Source organism: Sparus aurata, chromosome 3 (genome assembly GCF_900880675.1).
Source record: "Sparus aurata chromosome 3, fSpaAur1.1, whole genome shotgun sequence".
NCBI classification, from domain to species: Eukaryota; Metazoa; Chordata; class Actinopteri; order Spariformes; family Sparidae; genus Sparus; species Sparus aurata.
This window is the reverse complement of record NC_044189.1, coordinates 2,031,822-2,053,894: the sequence shown is the minus strand read 5'-3', so window position 1 is coordinate 2,053,894 and position 22,073 is coordinate 2,031,822. Positions and strand designations below refer to the sequence as shown.

General features: G+C 38.2%; 2 protein-coding genes across 22 annotated transcripts in view; one reads left to right on the top strand and one right to left on the bottom strand.

Moving 5' to 3' along the window:
* Window positions 1-22,073, top strand: part of col14a1b (collagen, type XIV, alpha 1b) — a 292,249-nt gene that overhangs the window by 224,164 nt on the left and 46,012 nt on the right. The window contains exon 41 of one of the 10 annotated variants that reach the window (XM_030412524.1): window positions 11,353-11,394. The exons of the other annotated variants lie outside the window; for them this stretch is intronic. Within the exon in view, the coding sequence (XP_030268384.1) occupies window positions 11,353-11,379 (27 nt within the window). The 3' untranslated portion in view covers window positions 11,380-11,394. Of the gene's footprint in view, window positions 1-11,352; window positions 11,395-22,073 lie in introns of those variants that run through there. 10 annotated transcript variants of the gene reach the window in all.
* The window catches only part of LOC115579063 (CD209 antigen-like protein C), a 38,630-nt gene that overhangs the window by 3,099 nt on the left and 13,458 nt on the right, over window positions 1-22,073 (bottom strand). For 2 of the 12 annotated variants that reach the window (XM_030412529.1, XM_030412530.1), the window contains exon 6: window positions 251-304. In XM_030412529.1, the coding sequence (XP_030268389.1) occupies window positions 251-304 (54 nt within the window). Of the gene's footprint in view, window positions 1-250; window positions 305-502; window positions 566-676; window positions 758-2,489; window positions 2,610-4,400; window positions 4,714-6,701; window positions 6,813-7,105; window positions 7,286-7,399; window positions 8,433-8,804; window positions 8,927-9,822; window positions 9,892-11,788; window positions 11,909-15,106; window positions 15,249-17,034; window positions 17,146-17,438; window positions 17,713-19,672; window positions 20,517-20,867; window positions 20,987-21,191; window positions 21,335-21,616; window positions 21,722-21,850; window positions 21,920-22,073 lie in introns of those variants that run through there. The other 10 variants (XM_030412532.1, XM_030412536.1, XM_030412534.1 and 7 more) reach the window with 10 other exon arrangements.

Here is a 22,073-nt window from a genome sequence, read left to right as displayed (position 1 = left end):
TAAGAGCGCTTTAGTATCTGGAAAAGTGCATTAATATTATCATGGAACAATTCATCACCCATTAGCATTAAAAAACTTAAAATGCATGTTTATTTTTTTACAATATCCTGCCCTAAGTTCCTTTAATATCTCATTTGTGAATGTCTGAAATATCCAAATAGCAAATAAATTTAGCAGCATGAAACAGTTCAAATTAAAAGTTGAAGCAATATCAGTAGTATTATGTAATAGACGTTACAGTTTTTCTCACCTTTAATTTTGTCCTTCAGCTGCTTTACCTTTGCCTCAAACTGCCTGTTGTTGTCTGTAGTGTTTTTAGGAACATAACAATAGATAAATAGTGAGATGAATATTTAACCTTGTCTCTCGTTGGTGACTGTCGGAAATTTCCCAATAGCAAAAAATGTCAACAACATGAAACACTTATAATTAGAAGTTGAAGCACAGTCAAGTTATATCGTGTACGTTGACATTACAGTTATCCATTTTCATTTTTTCTCACCTTCAATTTTGTCCTTAAGCTTCTTTACCTCATCCTGTAACTGACTGTTGTTGACTGTAATGTCTTGAAAAGTATAACAATAGATAAACAGTGAGATGATACAAACATTTTTATGCTCAGTGTAACATTTTATCTTTTATATTCAGTATTTGCTTTTTTCAACTCTTTTTTTACCTGAAACTGTTTCCTGGAGTTGGGTTTGGTTGGTGGTCAGTGTGTTGTATCTGGTCTGCAGCTGGTCTTTGTCCAAAATATCTGGTCAGAAACAGAAAAGAAAGAGAGAAACACAAACAAATCATTGTGCTTTATACTAAAGACCGACTACCTAACTTCCTTTGCATAAAGGAATGTCACTCTGCCTATTCCAAAGGGTAATTTAGTTATATGGTGTACTTATCCTTTAACCTGTTTTGTTCAGTATGTGGAGGTGTAATAACAAGTGGATTATCAATTTTGAAGTATGAACGAGAACCAGAGTAGATCAACAACATCAAGTTATTGTATTCTGAAAAATGATTTTTAGTTATGTGGTACATTTCGCTGTTAAAGGACTGATTCAGACTCACATGTCATGTGGACATTGAAATTAACATGTCCTCCTCTCAGAACTGCCTTTGATCCTTCCAGAGAAACACATTCTTCTTTAGACAAAGATGAGGCTTCATTTGTTACTCAAATTAAATGTGTTTGTGTTTTTAGTATGAACCCTCTTTTTGTTTCCACAGAAAATTTTTCCTTCACAATAAATATACCATTTCTGGGTACACTTTCAAAATAAGGCATCATAACTACTTGGGTAGGTTTAGGAAGAGGTCATGGTTCAGCTTGAAAACTCGCTTTCTTTAAATGTATCCCATCACTGTCGCCCCCTGCTGGTACTGCACCTTCGTACACGTTGGTACCTTTCACACCTAGACAAGGCAAACTGGGACACTCACTGCTGCCCTCTTGTAGATCCATGGGTCTATTACATGCTTTGGTGTGGGACAGTGTTGGCCGGAGGACAGACTTTGCATTTGCATTGAACCAACATGCTATCAGGGTTTGGTTAGCTAACCCTTTCATGACTCAGACTGCTGAAGAATCATAATTGTTGCCGACAACAATTTAAAGCCCCCCTTCAGTCAGAACAGTGTTTTTCTTCTTGTTCTTTTTCTTCTTGTTGAGTTTCAACTCAATCTCACCAAGTACTATTCTGCAAAACCACAGGTAAAACGGGACATCTGTTTGTGTCAGAACTTTTAGATTGTTATTGTCAGAGTTGTTACGTTGAATTTTCTATTTCTATCTCGTCACAATAATGTGCTTATGCTCTGTATAGTTCTTGCCACAAAAATGTTTCAGTCAAGTTCCAGATTTAGTCGCCACAATGCTTGAAATGTCAGCTGATCTCAATCAAAACAACGTAACAAAAATAGCTGTAAATGTCACCAGGTGACTTTTAAAAATATCCAGTGGTGTGACTCAAACTCTCTTGTTTGTCAGTCTTGTTGGATGTAATAAGACTACCACCTTCCGCTCCATTTCCTGCCACTACAGGTGGCTAATAATGAGAACGTGATGTGACACGTTTGGTACAAATGTCAACCTTGGACATTACTGTGGTTTTCAGTTTGACTTAAGAAATTTGTTTTCACATTAACTTCCAAAAGTGCACATTTTCTGAACTTCATTGTATTGTACTTTACTCGATTTAATTTTTGAGGAATTTCAGATCTACTTTTTCTAACAATATCAGAAGTGGTCGAATGACCGCATGTGTTTTATATACATTTTGACACATGTCTGGAGGATCCTCGATGCATTTTTACACAGAAAAAATCCTTTTTAATATATTGGAACATAATTTATTTAAAGGCAGTACAGACAGAAGGATTGATCATAGTGACAAATAACTTTATCAGTTATCAAAGTGGTTCATAGACATGCAAATGGAATTGTACCACTTTTTCTAAATGCATTTGTTGTGGGATGTATTTTATCTTACAACATGTGGATAGGACAGTGATTGCAGTCAGCATCAGAAAGCACAGCACTCCAAGACAGAATACAGCAGAACTGAACCATTTTCTTTGGACGGCTGGAGGTTGTTTCTCATTCTGTGGTCCTGAAGTGACAAAACACACAGAGAGCGTCATTCCCCTCTGCTACGAAGACATTTTACTGTGTAGATTCATTGTTTTGATCTGTGGTGACATCTCTGTACAACTGTGAACAAGTTGTTTTAAAGTCTTAACATTTGATATATGTAAATACATATATATTATTTTAAGACTGTTGTATAAACCAAAATATAACCTCATCTTAAAGCTGCAGTCTTGAGTTCTGAGTTAGCCAGAATATTTAAATAAGCACAGCTCCCAGGTCAGTCCTTCTTCCTCTCTGCCTTCAAAGCCCCTCCCACAGAGGAGCCTGCACGCACAGGCTTGTAACCACGGTAACAGAGGAATTCAGATAACCAAGATGGCGCATTCAAAATAACAACAACAACATAAGCTCCACATGTTCTATTTCTGATCATAATAACTAAATTACAATGACGGGTGCCTGATGGCGAGTCACTGTAGTAAACCCAGTAACAAAAAATATTTCTCACATCGCTGTGGACGGAGTTACCAGCTAATCATTCATATAATCATCATCACCGTGCTGCCTTTCTGAAGCATGAGTAACGTTGTTTCTCTAAGCCAATTCCACCACTTCAGAGATTATGCACTACTCACTATTGTGAGTATTACTGTTACCGCCACCACCATAGCCTTGTGGTTAAAAGCAGAATAGAGGCAAACTCTGCCTCCCTCTTGAGTCCTTACAAATTCCACAGCTCCCCCACCTCTGAAATGACGCTGCAATATTTATCATTGTTTTCTCTCTGTCTCGGTCCAATTCTTTGTTTTGCACTGCTTTTCCTCGTCAATCTTCTTATTTCTTCTCTTCTCTTTGCTGTGGGCAGTGGTGGGGCATTTTTCGGCTCTGTTGCTTCTCCACCATTTGTTACAGTTTGGGCATGAACGTATTTGACCAGGTGAGAGCAGGCACTGCGCCGGGGGAGGGGCACTTTCCAGTACGTGCTGCGAGAGGCAAGGTGGCTGCCAGCAGTGTATGCACGAGAATGATTGACACTTCTCAGACACGCCCCTTGGTTCTGATTGGTTGTGTTGATCCGGGAGCGGTGGATTCTTTCAAATCAAATTATGGCCATTGGGTGGAGCCACAGACAGCTGAACTGTATCTTATTCTGCTGTCAGATCATAATGACAGTTTTAGCAAATATAACAAAAAAAATGTGAAAGACTCCAACTTTAAATGTTGAGTTGTGATGAATCATTGAATTGCACAACTGAGCTTCAACAGAAAGTGTGTTACAGCTGTGCATCACCTCTTCAGCCTCTCTCACCCTCGACTCTGTAGTGATAATGATCTTCAACAGATCTTATCATGCAGCACTTCACTTCTTCCTGTCGTGTCATTTCCCTTACTACCCTGTTGTAAAGCTGTCTGAGCTGGAGATGATACTTTCTCAGTTCTAAATGTACGTGAAACCAACAGACTTGATGCCAAAAAGCCCTGAATATTAGATACATATTTTGTTTAAAATGAAACAAAATGTCTGGAGCTTTTTGCTAAGGTGGGACCAAATAACATGAACAGAACACATGAACAGTGGCCTCTACTCAGAGGGTTTTGGTACAACTGCTGGATGGAAATATCCATAAAACACAAGGGCTCCTATAGTGTATGTAGGTGTATAGAAAGAAACATATATGCTGATGGGATTGGAAGGTGAAACAATCTAAAGTGAGAGTAAACTTAGAGTTTAAACGAGGGCACACCCACCATCAGACAAGACAAGTATTATTGTTTTAATCATATTGATTTGTCATAGTTTCTCACTTACCTCCATCATGTGACTGAAAATGATGTATTCCAATATCGTCTGCACTCTCGTAGATATCCACCTCATTTTCCTGCCACTCCTCCTTTCTGGTGTATCTGACCTTCTTGGATAAATCCGGTTTGGCATAAATATCTGTCGACATCTTTAGAGGACTAAAAGCGTTAAAGAGAAGCTGCACTTCACTTACTTTTACTGCACTGTGCTGATCTGTTACTATGCTGCTGTACATATAATATGCACCACTAACTATGGTAGATAAACACAATAACGTTGTACACTGTACTGATGCTGCTGGCAGTGTTTCTTGGTCTAACATGGTCTGGTGTCCGTTGAAAACATTCAGGAAGTAACAACATGCAGAGAATCACACATACCCTCCCTTTCATTCACTTGACTCTTTATGAAAACATTGTGGACTTTATAACAGCTAGACAACAGAACTGTCTTATCTTTAGATTTATGATAACATTTAGATAAACTATGAATACAGACAGAATAATTATATTGTTTCTTTGTTTAAACAATAGAGTTTGGAGGTACAAGGTTTCAGGGTTTTTTTGATAGATCTGCTTACACTAATTCACACATTGGTTGACTGCTTTACACCCACACACATGCCCACTGACCCACACACACACACACACACACACGCTCTCTCTCTCTCTCTCTCTCTCTCTCTCTCTTCTGTCCAAAACAGGAAATGTTGGCTTCTTAGTTGTTTTTATTTATAGGTGTTGCCTTATAGAGAAACTACAACAGTTCTCCAATAAGTTTAATGAAGTGGAGATTTTCCAATAAATCAATTAATTTAGACGTTGAAACGCAGTATTCAATCATCTGTCAATCCACTATTTAACAATAAAAACTTGCACTGCTGTCTGGCAGATTGCCTTGAAGATGATTGTGGTGAAATCCTCCAGTGCTGCCACCATCAGGCCAAATCTGCCAATGACTCAAATACCAGCAAAACACAAAAATGTAGAAGTACCTTTGATGCCTCTCAGTGGATGAAACTTTTTTTATTCTGGACTCTCTTTGACCTTTCTTCTGGCGTGATATTATGTTATCTTGTGAAACGATGAACACTTTTGCTTCTTTGTGCTTTTACATTTTGCACTCCTCAGTTAGGGGCTGTGAATGTTTTTCTGTGAGCGACTGCATCTTTTTTAACTGTTTCTAATGAGGAGTGAGTGCAGAGGAAAGGTGCTGCTCAGAGCATCTTTTTTCAGAGCACTTACCTTTTCTTTGCGGTCACTGCGAGCTCACACACAGAACCATCCCTCTTGTTCAGGCAGCCAATCATACGTCAGGTCAGGCCGGACACTTGATTTTTATGACTCAGACTTCTGAAGAATCATAATGGCTTTAGACAAATATTTAAATCCACCCTTCAGTCAAAACTCTGTTTTCTTCTTGTTCTTAAAACAGCCGTTGCAGCTGGTGGTGGCATTGTTACAGCCAAATGGATCACTGCAGTTCGAGTCACAACACTGGATATTTTCAAGGACACCAAAGATATTTCTGTCAGTTTTTCATGATGAACAAATCGGGTGTTTCTAAAGGAGCACTGTGGACATTTACGATGGTTTTTGTGGTGAACAAAACCGGTTTTAAGCAGAACCATGATGTTTTTTTAACCATAACCAAGTGGTTTTTGTGCTCAAATGATAAATTATTAAGAGATGAATGGAAAAAACTCAACCTTAACTGATCTGTGGTTTTGCAGAAAGAATAACTGTTGCGTGAGGGCTGATAATCTTGTTAATAGTAGTTTGAAAACCATGAGACATACCAGCAACATTAATGAAAAGATGTAATGTAAAACAATAACCAGTCACTAAATCTTACAGACTAGAGTCGAAAGTACAATATTTACCTCTGTGATATAGTAGAAGTACTCCAAGTAGAAACTACATTCAGGGCCGGTAAAAAAAAAATGAATTTGGACCAGTAGATTCTCAACGGACTGAACAGACTGGGCCAGTGGCAAGAAACATTATAGTTGATCCCTGGACAAGATTTCTATACATCCTCAGAGAAATGCTCTCCTAACAGTGTATGGATTGTGTAGGAATACGTGTTTGTCTTCATACACAGAGTGACACAACATCTGTGCTGACTAGCTTTAGTGTTCGTCCTAAAATGTCTCTTGGACAAAACTCTGATCACGGGAAGAAAGTGATACGATGATAATAAAGATGAACATACACCTATTGTGTTATCTAACTGAAAGAAGCCTGAAACATGACATTACTAAATCGTTTAGATGTGAACGTTTGGATTAAAAACTGAGTCACTCACAGCGTATGTAGATTCCAGCCAACATGAGCAGATACATCACTCCCAGAGTCACTGCAGGAGCTCTGAAACACCTTCTTTTGACAGCTGCACCGTTCTGTTCAGTGTTTGGTCCTACAGAGGAAAAATACATAGACAACATTTTGATTATGTTGGTATGAAGTTTGAAGTGACCACTTTAAACTGTGGAGTGTTTGTTGCTCATTGTCATTCCCTCTATAAGAACAATGAGTGACGTTACACCAGATTAGAGCGCCAAGACAGCTGATAATGACCCGTAGTCAGCGGTGACTGATGGTGAACTGATGGATGAATTGATCTTTTTTACACAGTATCTAATTTAAATATAGCCACATAAACATTTGAACTAACTTCCCTTTGTCCAATAGTCATCATTTAAGACTTACTGGCTTGTTGTGACCCGAGATCAGCGTGATGCTCTTCATCCTCTAAGATCTCCACCTCCATCTCCTCTCCCTCTCCTCTGTTCTCTCTTCTGATGAATCTCACATTGAAGCTGGAATCTGGTGCAGCAAGAATTTCTGCAGACATCTTCACAAACTAGAAACTTAACTGAAGCTATTGAACAGGTTTGACTGTGTAGTTTAGCGTTCTGTCTTTGAGTTGGACAGCCTCTAACACAGGAAGTGACATCAGGACAGACCATACCTAAACACATGAAAAGACACACGTCACTCAAATTGTTTCAAAATTAGACTTTTAATGGTTTGCTCATTGGAATCAAGGCACTCATCAAATAAACAATATTAATACATTTGAAGCTGCAAACTAAAGCTGTTTATTGTCTTTAAGTCTTGACAGTGACTTTGAGGAAATACAAGGTTTTCACTGTAAAGCAGAAGTGTGTGTTCACATACACACATTTGTGCTGAGCTGTATTCACTGTTGCCCACACAGTTTATTCACACATACATATATGACACAGGAAATGTGATGCTACCGGACTGTTGTTTTTTAAAATTAGCTCTGCTACATGCACAACTTGTTACCCACGGAGAGACAAGAGATGCAAACAGTGTGTAGGAGTGCAGAACAAAGATCCAAAATGAAGGAACAATGTTGAATTACATCAAGGGCTGATCCAGATATGAGACAGTTGAAATGAAGTTTAAATGGGGCCTTGGTTAAGATTATTAAATGTCCTTATCATGGAATTATCATGGGAATTGGACAGAAACACATTACACAGGCTAAAGAGGCAAAACATAAACCTTCAGCCATGTTTCTCTCTCCTGTAGAAGCTTCACACTGAACATTAGCAGCTGATGTATCAAAGAGGACTCAGACACAACTTGGCATTATTTTCACATATTGAACGCAGACAGATGGAACTGAATACAAACTTATGAATCAACTAAAGCAAAGTAAAGACAAGCTTTTACTGTGATTATCCTGCAGGGCTGCAGAGTCAGTAATACACATGTAGCTGTGTTGGATCACTTCCAATCAGATTATACAGCATGTAAGGCAGAGGAACAATATGTGTGTGATCAGGTTATTGAGCATGTCACACACAATACATGTAAATGTGTCTGAGTTTACAGAGCTGATCTCAACACTCCACACTTCTGTCATCATAGAATGCAAGAAACTCGTTTCTCACAGATATAGTACTCAGTATAGTCATCATAGCTTTGTGTCCATTGTCCTTGTTGATTACAGGATGCTGCATACTGATATGATGTAGCAGCTGGTAGTCCTGATGCCCAGAAGCTGTAGCACAAAGACAATATTTATCTTTTAAACAGAGCAGAAACTTCTGATTATTTTCAATTTGCTATAAGTTGTTGAATTTTACCTAATATCTTATTTTTTCTATAGTTATTGATAATTTTTCAATAAGTCATTTAATATATGTAGTAATCTTGTCTCTCTGTTTTCAGTGATTCATGTGATTCACATTTTGAGGACTGAATCAGAAAAAGAAAGAGATCATGGATCCACTGATTTGAAACTCAAAGATGGTTTCCCAATCATTGTGTCTCGTTAAAGTTGATAATATTAATGATATTCACATTTAATTTCTGTGACAGCCAGTTACTTTGATGGAAATGTGATGAAAATAAAAACTTTAAAATGTCTCATGTTTCTGTCAGCGGTGATCCGTCCACCCACTTCCGTTCATAACTGCTTCTTCCTGTTGACCATTCTGTCTCTAGACCAATCCAGGACTCTTCATTCATGTTGTTCAGCTCACTGACAAATTTCTGGTATTTGACAAGAGACAACAGTCATTTCTCTGTTCATCATTCAGTTTTTATATTGTAGTAAAGAAATGCTGTTAGATATATATAATTATCAAAATATTTCATTGCAAACAAAACTACAAAACCAATCTTTAAAATACACACAGTCTGAAATATGAAAATAATATTGACAGGAAAACAGGTCCAGATGACAGAGTCACAGCAGGTTGAGTTAGAGGCTCTTTACTAACACACACTCATTGACAAACACACTCACATTTTCATCTCCGTTGTTTATGACCACCAGATCTGCTCCTTTGTTCTGACAGTCAGTTCTGCTCTGCTGCCACGTCTTCATCTCATTGGATCTAAAGTAACAGCTGCATCCAAATCTCGTCCATCCATCAGGACACCTCTTCCCTTAATGACAAACACGTGTTTTAAAGATAGATATATTATCATTGTGTCAAATTGACTTCTCAATTTCTCTATTTAGTTTAAGATGTTTCTTGATCACCACTTTCCCTATTCAGGCTGTTTACTCTGTATTTTCACTCAGGATTTAATATCTCATATGTGACTGTCTGAAATATCCACATAGCAAAAAAAGTCAACATGAAACCATCATAATTGAAAGTTGAAGCACAGTCAAATTTTATCATATAAATTGACATTTGTGTTGCGTTCAGTTTTTTGACACATCTAAACTTTAATTTTTTCCTTCATCTTCTTCACCTAATCCTGTAACTGAATGTGATTTTTACTGAGGGTTTCATAACTGCTCAACAGCTGACTGTTGATGAATATTACATCTTGAGAAACATAACCATAGATAACAGTTAGATAATATAAACATGTTTAAGCCTAGTTTAAATTGGATTTTGTATATTCTGTATTTTTTTTTTTTTTTTCTTTACCTGAAACTGTTTCCTGGAGTTGGGTGTAGTTTTTTATCAGCTGGTCTTTTTCCAAAGTGACTGAAATATCTGGTGAGAATCAGAACAAATTAAGAAACACAAACAAATCATCGTGTTTTATACTAAAGACCGAGTACCTTACTTCCTTTGCATATTTCAATATCAATCTTCCTATTCCAAAATGGAATTTTATTTTATTGTCTAATTATATTTTAACCTGTCTTGTTCAGTATTTGGAGGTGTCATAACAAGTGGATTATCAATTTTCAAGTATGAACAGGAACCAGCATAGATCAACAACATCAAGAAATTGTGCTTAAATGATGTTAAAAGAGTGTATTCGGAAAAATGATTTTTAGTTATGTGGTACATTTTGCTGTTAAAGGACTGATTCAGACTCATGTGTCATGTGGACATTGAAAAAATTAACATGTCCTCCTCTCAGAACTGCCTTTGATCCTTCCAGAGAAACAGTCTTCTTTAGCCAAAGATGAGGCTTCATTTGTTACTCAAATTAAATAGGTTTGTGTTTTTCGTACGAACCTTCTTTTTGTTTCCACAGAAAATGTTTCCATCATAATAAATATATAACGTCTGGGTACACTTTCAAAATAAGGCATCATAACTACTTGGGTAGGTTTAGGAAGAGGTCATGGTTCAGCTTGAAAACTCGCTTTCTTTAAATGTATCCCATCACTGTCGCCCCCTGCTGGTACTGCACCTTCATACACGTTGGCACCTTTCACACCGAGACAAGTCACACTGGGACACCCACTGCTGCCCTCTAGTGGATCCATGGGTCTATTACATGCATTGGTGTGGGACTGTGTTGACAGGGGCACAGACTTTGCATTTGCATTGAACCAACATGCTATCAGGGTTTGGTTAGCTAACCCTTTTATGACTCAGACTGCTGAAGAATCATAATTGCTGCAGACAACAATTTAAAGCCCCTCTTCAGTCAGAACAGTGTTTGTCTTCTTGTTCTTGTTCTTCTTGTTGAGTTTTTAACCCAATCAAACCAAGTAAGTTTCTGCAAAACCACAGGTAAAACAGGACATCTGTTTGTGTTGGAACTTTCAGATTGTTATCGTCAGAGTTACGTTGAATTTTCTATTTCTATCTTCTCACAATGCTGTGCTTATGCTCTGTATAGTTCTTGCCACAAAAATGTTTCAGTCAAGTTCCAGATTTAGTCGCCACAAAAAATGCTTGAAATGTCAGCTGATCTCAATCAAAACAACGTTACTAAAATAGCTGTAAATGTCCCGAGGTGACTTTTGAAAAAATATCCAGTGGTGTGACTCTAACTCTCTTGTTTGTCAGTCTTGTTTGATGTAATAACGCCAGAAAATGGAGGGGAAGGTCCCCTCCATTTTCTGCCACTACAGGTGGCTAATAATGAGAACGTGCTGTGACACGTTTTGGCACAAATGTCAACCTTGGACATTACTGTGGTTTTCAGTTTGACTGGAGAAATTGTTTTCACATTAACTCCCAAAAGTGCACATTTTCTGAATTTTATCGTAGAGGCAGGCCTCGGACCCTGATCTGTGACATCACAAATAATTATGGTCCAATCGTCAGCATCCACAAGTTTGATGTGTGAGTAATACCACGAATTGACATAGATCACAGATTCAGGATATTTTCATGAGGAGGAAGGTGTAGATGAAATTTTTGAGGAATTTCGTATCTACTTTTTTTTAACAATATCAGAAGTGGTCGAAGGACCGCACGTGTTTTATATACATTTTTAAAACATGTCTGGAGGACCCTCGATGTATTTATTCACAGAAAAAATACTTTTCCACATATTGGAACATAATTTGTTTGCAGGCAGTACAGATAGGAGGATTGATCATAGTGACAAATAACTTATATAATCAGAGTGGTTCATAGACATGCAAATGGCATTGTACCACTTTTTTAAAATGCATTTGTTGTGGGATGTATTTTATCTTACAACATGTGGAAAGGACGATGATTGCAGTCAGCATCAGAAAGCACAGCACTCCAAGACAGAATACAGCAGAACTGAACCGCTTTCTTTGGACGGCTGGAGGTTGTTTCTCATTCTGTGGTCCTGAAGTGACAAAACACACAGAGGGCGTCATTCCCCTCTGCTACGAAGACATTTTACTGTGTAGATTCATTGTTGTGATCTGTGGTGACATCTGTGCACAACTGTGAACAAGTTGTTTTAAAGTCTCAACATTAGATATATGTAATTCCTGACCACATCCTCGGTCAGGAATTCTGTTTGATGCCCTCAGGGCGGCGTTACCTTGCCCCCCCGAGGAAGACAAACAGATTTGCAAATTCATTTATTCCTTCAGCCATCAGGCTTTTAAATGCTGCTGACAGCTAATGAACACAGGCCAGGCATTGTACACCTGAGAGCCTTAATGTGTATATTTATTCATTATTTATTTCCTATTGTTACATGCTGCTAGCTCCGGTTGCCTCTGCCAACCTGCAGTACTAACAGAGTGGATGCTGTATGTGTCTTTGTTTTTGTTGTTGTTTCTTGTTTCTATGTGACTGAGGCTGCAAACTGAATTGCCCTGGGGGGATAAATAAAGTTGTTTGAATTGAATTGAATTAAATACATATATATCATTTTAACACTGTTGTATAAACCAAAATATGACCTCATCTTAAAGCTGCAGTCTTGATTTCTGAGTTAGCCAGAATATTTAAATAAGCACAGCTCCCAGGTCAGTCTTTCTTCCTCTCTGCCTTCAAAGCCCCTCCCACAGAGGAGCCTGCATGCACTGGCTCGTAACCACGGTAACAGAGGAATTCAGATAACCAAGATTGCGCATTCAAAGTAACAACAACAACATAAGCTCCAAATATTCTATTTCTGATCATAATAACTAAATTACAATGACGGGTGCCTGATGGCGAGTCACTGTAGTAAACCCAGTAACAAAAAATATTTCGCACATCGCTGTGGACGGAGTTACCAGCTAATCATTCATATAATCATCATCACCGTGTTGCCTTTCTGAAGCATGAGTAACGTTATTTCTCTAAGCCAATTCCACCACTTCAGAGAGTATGCACTATTCACTATTGTGAGTATTACTGTTACCGCCGCCACCATAGCCTTGTGGTTAAAAGCAGAATAGAGGCAAACTCCGCCTCCCTCTTGAGTCCTTACAAATTCCGCAGCTCCTCCACCTCTGAAATGACGCTGCAATATTTATCCTTGTTTTCTCTCTGTCTCGGTCCAATTCTTTGTTTTACACTGCTTTTCCTCGTCAATCTTCTTATTTCTTCTCTTTGCTGTGGGCAGTGGTGGGGCATTTTTCAGCTCTGTTGCTTCTCCACCATTGTTTACCGTTTGGGCATGTACGTATCTGACCAGGTGAGAGCAGGTACTGTGCCGGGGGAGGGGCACTGCCCAGTACGTGCTGCGAGAGGCAAGGTGGCTGCCAGCAGTGTATGCACGAGAATGATTGACACTTCTCAGACACGCCCCTTGGTTCTGATTGGTTGTGTTGATCCGGGAGCGGTGGATTCTTTCAAATCAAATTATGGCCACTGGGTGGAGCCACAGACAGCTGAACTGTATCTTATTCTACTGTCAGATCATAATGACAATTTTACAGTCCCTCCAGAAAAACGCAATTATGCGATCGCATAATTCAATGCATAATCAGCCAAAGTCCGCATATTTATGCGGGGGCAGCATTTTTTCAAATACGCCGCACTTTGGCTGCATAAATTGCTGATTTCCGCGCAAAATATGCGGGACTTGCATGATTTCATTATCCTCTCATTTTCGTTGCAAAAAAGTCACATATATCTTAGCAGAAATGTTGCGTTTACTTCACCCAAGAGCAGCCATTTTCCCCTGTTGCCATGGGGATGTTATGAATTGAGGTTATGAAGTGACATTATGAAGTGACGTAATTACGCGATTTGAACATCATCAAAAGCTGCAAACCCCGCGATGAAGCCATCATGAAGCCCGCAAATCAGTCTCATTTGCCAAGAAAAAAATCATACTCGTTTCAAAAACCTTACAGCTGTAAGTATATTAGTAGTATGTAAATTTACCTTACAGTAAGAGATTGCACTTTGTGCATTGGAAGCACTTATTTTAACAGATGTCTGTTTTGTATAGCTACCTCTGTAAAACAGGAAGCACACTTTATTTTTTCATATTTTCTTTATTCGTATTTACTGAAGTTGCAGCATATTCCTTTTGTAAAGCTACGGAACTTGTTTGACTCATCAATGTTTTGTAAGTTTGAGCCATGTGTTTATTAAGGTCTGAAATAAAACAAGCTGAGAACTTAAATATCCCCAGCACTTTCTGTGATGTAGTATGCTGCTTATTATAGGAAGTAATAAGAAATGGCTCTTTACATTAAGGTAGTAGCCTAGTGAGAACAGGGTGTTGGGGGAATCACTTTTTCTTCTCTTTTTCATCAAACCGCAGTTTTTGCAAGTTCCCCCAATTTTTTCAAGTTCCCGCAATTTCAGTGCATAAAATTGCATAAATATCCTGCATATTCCATCGCATTTTTTAAGAAAACGTGCCGCATAATCAAGGATTTTTGCCCGCAACAATCACAAAAAACTGCATTTTTCTGGAAGGACTGATTTTAGCAAATATAAAAAAAAAATGTTAAAGACTTCAACTTTAAATGTTGAGTTGTGATGAATCATTGAATTGCAAAGCTGAGCTTCAACAGAAAGTGTGTTACAGCTGTGCATCACCTCTTCAGCCTCTCTCACCCTCGACTCTGTACTGATAATGATCTTCAACAGATCTTGTCATGCAGCACTTCACTTCTTCCTGTCGTGTCATTTCCCTAAGTCACCTGTTGTAAAGCTGTCTTAACCAGAGATGATTCTTCCTTAGATCTGAGAAATGATGACTGATTGTTAAATATACGTAAAACCAATAGACATGATGCCAAAAAGCCCTGAATATTAGATACATATTTTGTTTAAAATGAAACAAACTGTCTGGAGCTTTTTGCTAAGGTGGGACCAAATAACATGAACAGAACACATGAACAGTGGCCTCTACTCAGAGGGTTTTGGTACAACTGCTGGATGGAAATATCCATAAAGAAATACAAGGGCCTCTACAGTGTATGTAGGTATATAGCAAGAAACATATGCTGATGGGATTGGAAGGTGAAACAATCTAAAGTGAGTGTAAACTCAGAGTTTACATGATTTAAAGGGCACACCCACAATCAGACAAGAGAAGTGTTATTGTTTTAATCATATTGATTTGTCATAGTTTCTCACTTACCTCCATCATGTGACTGAAAATAATGTATTCCAATATCGTCTGCACTCTCGTAGATATCCACCTCATTTTCCTGCCGCTCCTCCTTTCTGGTGTATCTGACCTTCTTGGATAAATCCGGTTTGGCATAAATATCTGTTGACATCTTTAGAGGACTAAAACTGTTAAAGAGTAGCTGCACTTCACTTGCTTTTACTGCACTGTGCTGATCTGTAACTATGCTGCTGAACGTGTATAATATGCAGCACTAACTATTGTAGATAAACACAATAACGTAGTACACTGTGCTGATGCTGCTGGAAGTGTTTCTTGGTCCAACGTCCGTCTGGTGTCAGTCGAAAAAATTCAGGAAGTAACAACATGCAGAGAATCACACATACCCTCCCTTTCATTCACTTGACTCTTTATAAAAACATTGTGGACTTTATAACAGCTAGACAACAGAACTGTCTTATCTTTAGATTTATGATAACATTTAGATAAACTATGACTACAGACAGAATAATTCTATTGTTTCTTTGTTTAAACAGTATAGTTGGAGGTACAAGGTTTCAGGGTTTTTGATAGATCTGCTTACACTAATTCACACACTGGTTGACACACACACACACACAAACACACACACTCTCTCTCTCTCTCTCTCTCTCTCTTTCTCTCTCTCTCTCTCTCTCTCTCTTCTGTCCAAAAACAGGAAATGTTGGTTTCTTAGTTGATTTTATTTATAGGTGCTGGCTTATAGAGAAACTAAAACAGTTCTCCAACAAGTTTAATGAAGTGATCTGTCAATCCACCATTTAACAATAAAAACTTGCACTGATGTCTGGCAGATTGCCTTGAAGATGATTGTGGTGAAATCCTCCAGTGCTGTCACCATCAGGCCAAATCTGCCAATGACTCAAATACCAACAAAACACAAAAATGTAGAAGTACTTTTGATGCACCTCAGTGGATGAAACTTTTTTATACTTTTTGTACTTTTACATTTTGCACATCTTGTACTTTTACTTTTGCTGCGAAAGTTGTTCTGTGGGCAACTGCATCTTTTTTTAACTGTTTCTAATGAGGAGTGAGTGCAGAGGAAAGGTGCTCAGAGCATCTTTTTTCAGAGCACTTCCCTTTTCTTTGCGGTCACTGCGAGCTCACACACAGAACCGTCCCTCTTGTTCAGGCAGCCAATCATATGTCAGATCAGGCGCTTTATTCTTATGACTCAGACTTCTGAATAATCAGAATAGCTTTAGACAAATATTTCAATCACCCCTTCAGTCAAAACTCTGTTTTGTTCTTGTTATTAAAACAGCTGTTGCAACCTTAACTGATCTGTGGTTTTGCAGAAACATTATCTGTTGCGTCAGGGCTGATAATGATGTTAATATTAGTTTGAAAACCATGAGACATACCAGCAACATTAATGAAAAGATGTAATGTAAAACAATAACCAGTAACTACATCTTTCAGACTAGAGTCGAAAGTACAATATTTACCTCTGTGATGTAGTAGAAGTACTCCAAGTAGAAACTACATTCAGGGCCGGTAAAAAATGAGTTTGGACCAGTAGATTCTGAACAGACTGACCAGACTGGGCCAGTGGCAAGAAACATTATTGTTGGTCCCTGATTAAGATTTCTATACATCCTCAGAGAAATGCTCACCTAACAGTGTATGGATTGTGTAGGGTTACGTCTTTGTCTTCATAAATAATGTTAACTTCCTGTTTTACACAGTGAGAGAAGAAACAACCTGTGCTGACTAGCTTTAGTGTTCATCCTAAAATGTCTCTTGGACAAAACTCTGATCGCAGGAAGAAAATGATACGATTATGATAAAGATCAACATGCAGCTATTGTGTTATCTAACTGAAAGAAGCCTGAAACATGACATTACTAAATCGTTTAGATGTGAACGTTTCGATTATAAACTGAGTCACTCACAGCGTATGTAGATTCCAGCCAACATGAGCAGATACATCACTCCCAGAGTCACTGCAGGAGCTCTGAAACACCTTCTTTTAACAGCTGCACCGTTCTGTTCAGTGTTTGGTCCTACAGACGAAAAATACATAGACAACTTTTTTATTATGTTGGTATGAAGTCTGAAGTGACCACTTTAAACTGTGGAGTGTTTGTTGCTCATTGTCATTCCCTCTATAAGAATAATGAGTGACGTTAACACCAGATTAGAGCACCAAGACAGCTGATGATGACCCGTAGTCAGCGGTGACTGATGGTGAACTGATGAATGAATTGATCTTTTTTACACAGTATCTAATTTAAATATAGCCACATAAACATTTGAACTATCTTCCCTTTTTCAATAGTCATCATTTAAGACTTACTGGCTTGTTGTGAGCCGAGATCAGCGTGATGCTCTTCATCCTCTAAGATCTCCACCTCCATCTCCTCTCCCTCTCCTCTGTTCTCTGTTCTGATGAATCTCACATTGAAGCTGGAATCTGGTGCAGCAAGAATTTCTGCAGACATCTTTACAAACTGGAAACTTAACTGAAGCTATTCTTGAACAGGTTTGACTGTGTAGTTAAGCGTTCTGTCTTTGAGTTGGACAGCCTCTAACACAGGAAGTGACACCAGGACAGACCACAGCTAAACACATGAAAAGACACACTTCACTTATAATTGTTTCAAAATTAGACTTTTAATGATTTGCTTATTGGAATCAAGACATCATCAAATAAACAATGTTTATACATTTGAAGCTACAAACTAAAGCTGTTTATTGTCTTTAACCCTTTAGGCGCTGGGTTTTATTTTAAAAAATACTAGATTTTGACATCTAAATTTCAGAAGGCTCTGGCTTGAATGTAGTTTGAGATAGAGACAAAGTGTAAATGAGACAAATATTGAGAATGACCTAAAGTTTATGAAGGGAGTAATTTTTCCCATCTAATTTGCATATTATGACATCATATGGTGGCGGCCATATTGGATTATGTAATTTCCATGAAATACCTGGTATTTTGAAGGAGAGTTGAACTTATTTCATCAGATTCATCCCCTCCATCCATTTGTTATGTTGTCCACACATCAAATGAACAGGGAAAAAGTAAATTGTAAGCCAACAGTCGTAAACTAGAACTATTAGTACACCACAAAACTCATGTAAACAGTATGCGTTTTTTTTTACCCACCATCCCCCCCATTGGAAGACACTTTTTTTTCTTCCCTTTTTCTTGTTTTCTCTTCTCTTCTTCTTTATTATTATTATTATTATTATTATTATTATTATTATTATTATTATTGTTATTATTATTATATGATAATAATAATAGTAGGCGTCTTTTAGCTGCAGAGGCCTTATCTGTGCCCATCTATCCAGATAAAAGTTTGTAATATTTGTAGAGTGTGGAGCCTCTCATTGCAAGGCATAGAGACAATAAGAACTATATATATATATATATATATATTTACATTTACATCATACCATTCATGAAACCGTGAACTTGGAATTAGTTCATGTCAGCCTAAATACTGATGAGCATTTGTCTCCATTGTTATAAGATACCAGAAATCATCAGTCAGAAAGAGGGACAAAAAAACTATAGACCTTGAATCATTGCTTAGCTTTCTGTCACCACGATATCCAATTTGCTCATCAAAGGGCTTTATCCATATACTTCATCTCTCAAGTAAGCCCAGCCACCATTACCATTATCATCATCATCATTTCCAGCCCTGTTCTGCCTTCCCCTGTTGCCCCTACGACACCCATCAGCCTTTCTACGAACACTTTGCCCACGTCTCCCCCTGCTTTCTCCTCTAGTGTTGTGAGAAGAGCTGGACTCGTGTGTGCTTTGTGCTTCGTGAACACTGCTGCGGCGCATAGCTGCACCTCTGCCGCGGATGGAGGCTACGTGACCGTCGCGGTGGAAAGAGTGAACACTAACGCTGACACCCAGCGCTATTCTCACCACCCCCGCTACTTCTACCACATCCATTCGCTTCCCTACTGATACTACGAGTTCCTGTATCATTTCCATTCCCACTTATTGGGCAAAGGATCGTGTGTTAGTGCTTGTGCGTTTTCCTCGCTCTGCGCGGCGGCGCCACTGCTATGCAAAGACACACCGCGACTAGCAAGCTCACTAATCAACCGACCGTCATCTCCCAAAGCTAGATTTTCCACTTCAGAATCAGAATCACCGAATAGGAGCTCAATCACTTCCCTACGTGTCAACTTTTTGCATGCCATTGTCGTTTATTTCGTCTCAATAACGTCTGAATCCAGCAATACTCCTTCAGCAAAATGGCTTCCTGGCGCACTGTCTCCGCTCTCTCACCCCACAGTTTGCATGGGACTTCCTCGAACATTTTGCATTGAAGCAAGACGTTTTTATGAGCTAAGGTCTAAGTATAGGATGTCTGCCAACTAGTGGTGGGGAGTATGAACGACATGTAACACTCTATTGGGAGAAAACAGCTGTTTTGTTCAGTACCGCGGTGTGTAGCAAATTTGCGACTCTGGCGCCTAAAGGGTTAAGTCTTGACAGTGACTTTGAGGAAATACAAGGTTTTCACTGTAAAGCAGAAGTGTGTGTTCACATACACACATTTGTCCTGAGCTGCATTCACTGTTGCCCACACAGTTTACTCACACATACATGTATGACACAGGAAATGTGATGCTACCGGACTGTTGTTTTTTAAAATTCGCTCTGCTACATGCACAACTTGAGACACAGAAAGACAAGAGATGCAAACAGTGTGTAGGAGTGCAGAACAAAGATCCAAAATGAAGGAACAATGTTAAATTACATCAAGGGCTGATCCAGATATCAGACTGTTGAAATGAAGTTTAAATGGGGCCTTGGTTAAGATTATTAAATGTCCTTATCATGGAATTATCATGGGAATTAGACAGCAGCACATTACACAGGCTAAAGAGGCAAAACATAAACCTTCAGCCATGTTTCTCTCTCCTGTAGAAGCTTCACACTGAACATTAGCAGCTGCTGTATCAAAGAGGACTCAGACACAACTTGGCATTATTTTCACATATTGAACGCAGACAGATGGAACTGAATACAAACTTATGAATCAACTAAAGCAAAGTAAAGACAAGCTTTTACTGTGATGATCCTGCAGGGCTGCAGAGTCAGTAATACACATGTAGCTGTGTTGGATCACTTCCAATCAGATTATACAGCATGTAAGGCAGAGGAACAATATGTGTGTGATCAGGTTATTGAGCATGTCACACACAATACATGTAAATATGTCTGAGTTTACAGAGCTGATCTCAACACTCCACACTTTGCCATCATAGAATGCAAGAAACTCATTTCTCACAGATAAAGTACTTTTTGGATCTATAATCGCTTTGTCTCCATTGTCCTTGTTGATTGCAGTATGCTGCATGATAAGACGATGTAGCAGCTGGTAGTCCTGAAGCCCGGAAGCTGTAGCACAAACAAAATCTCTTTTAAACAGAGCAGAAACTTCTGATTATCTTCAATTTGATATAAGTTGTTGAATTTTACCTGAAATATTGTGTTTTCTGTAATTATTTATAATGTTTCAATAACTCATTTAATCCATGTAGTAATCTTGTCTCTCTGTTTTCAGTAATTCGTGTGATTAACATTTTATGGACTGAATCAGAAAAAGAAAGATTATGGATCCACTGATTTGAAACACAAAGATGGTTACCCAATCATTGTGTCTCATTTAAGTTGATAACATTAATAATATTCTCATTTAATTTCTGTGACAACCAGTTACTTTGATGGAACTTCGATGAAATGTCTCACGTTTCTGTCAGCGGTGATCCGTCCACCCACTTCCATTCATAACCTCTTTCTGATGACCATTCTGTCTTTAGACCAATCCAGGACTCTTCATACATGTTGTTCAGGTCACTGACAAAATTCTGATATTTAACAAGAGACAACAATCAATTCATCATTCAGTTTTTCTGTTGTAGTAAAGATATTTTTCATTGCAAACAAAACTACAAAACCAATCTTTAAAATACACACAGTATGAAATTTGAAAATAATATTGACAGGAAAACATGTCCAGATAACAGAGTCACATCAGGTTGAGTTAGAGGCTCTTTACTAACACACACTCACATTTTCATCTTTGTTGTTTATGACCACCAGATCTGCTCCTTTGTTCTGACAGTCAGTTCTGCTCTGAGACCACGTCTTCATCTGATTGGATCTAAAGTAACAGCTGCATCCAAATCTCTTCCATCCGTTAGGACACCACTTCTCTGAATGTCAAACACGTGTTTTAAAGATAGATTTCATTATCATTGTGTCAAATTGACTTCTCGTTTTCTCTGTTTAGTTTAAGACCTTTCTTGATCACCACTTTCCCCGTCCAGACTTTTTACTCTGTATTTTCACTCAGGATTTAATATCTCATTTGTGACTGTCTGAAATATCCACACAGCAAAAAATGTCAACATGAAACAGTTGTAATTAAAAGTTGAAGCACAGTCAAATTTTGACATTGACATTAGCGTTGGGTTCATTTTTTTGACTCTTCTCACCTTCAATTTTTTTCTTCAGCTTCTTCACCTCACCCTGTAACTGAATGTGATTTTTACTGAGGGTTTCATAACTGCTCAACAGCTGACTGTTGTTGAATATCACATCTTGAGAAACATAAACATAGATAACAGTTAGATAATACAAACATGTTTAAGCCTAGTTTAAATTGGATCATCTATATTCTGTAAAAAAAAATGTTTTAATTGTTTGGTTTTTTTTGTTTTTTGTTTTACCTGAAACTCTTTCCTGGAGTTGGGTGTTGTTTTTTCTTAGCTGGTCTTTTTCCAAAGTGAGCAAAATATCTGGTGAGAATCGGAGCAAAGTAAGAAACACAAACAAATCATTGTGCTTAATACCTTACTTCCTGTGCATATTTCAGTATCAGTCTTCCTATTCCAAATTGGAATTTTTATTTTATTTTCTAATCATCCTTTAACCTGTCTTGTTCAGTATTTG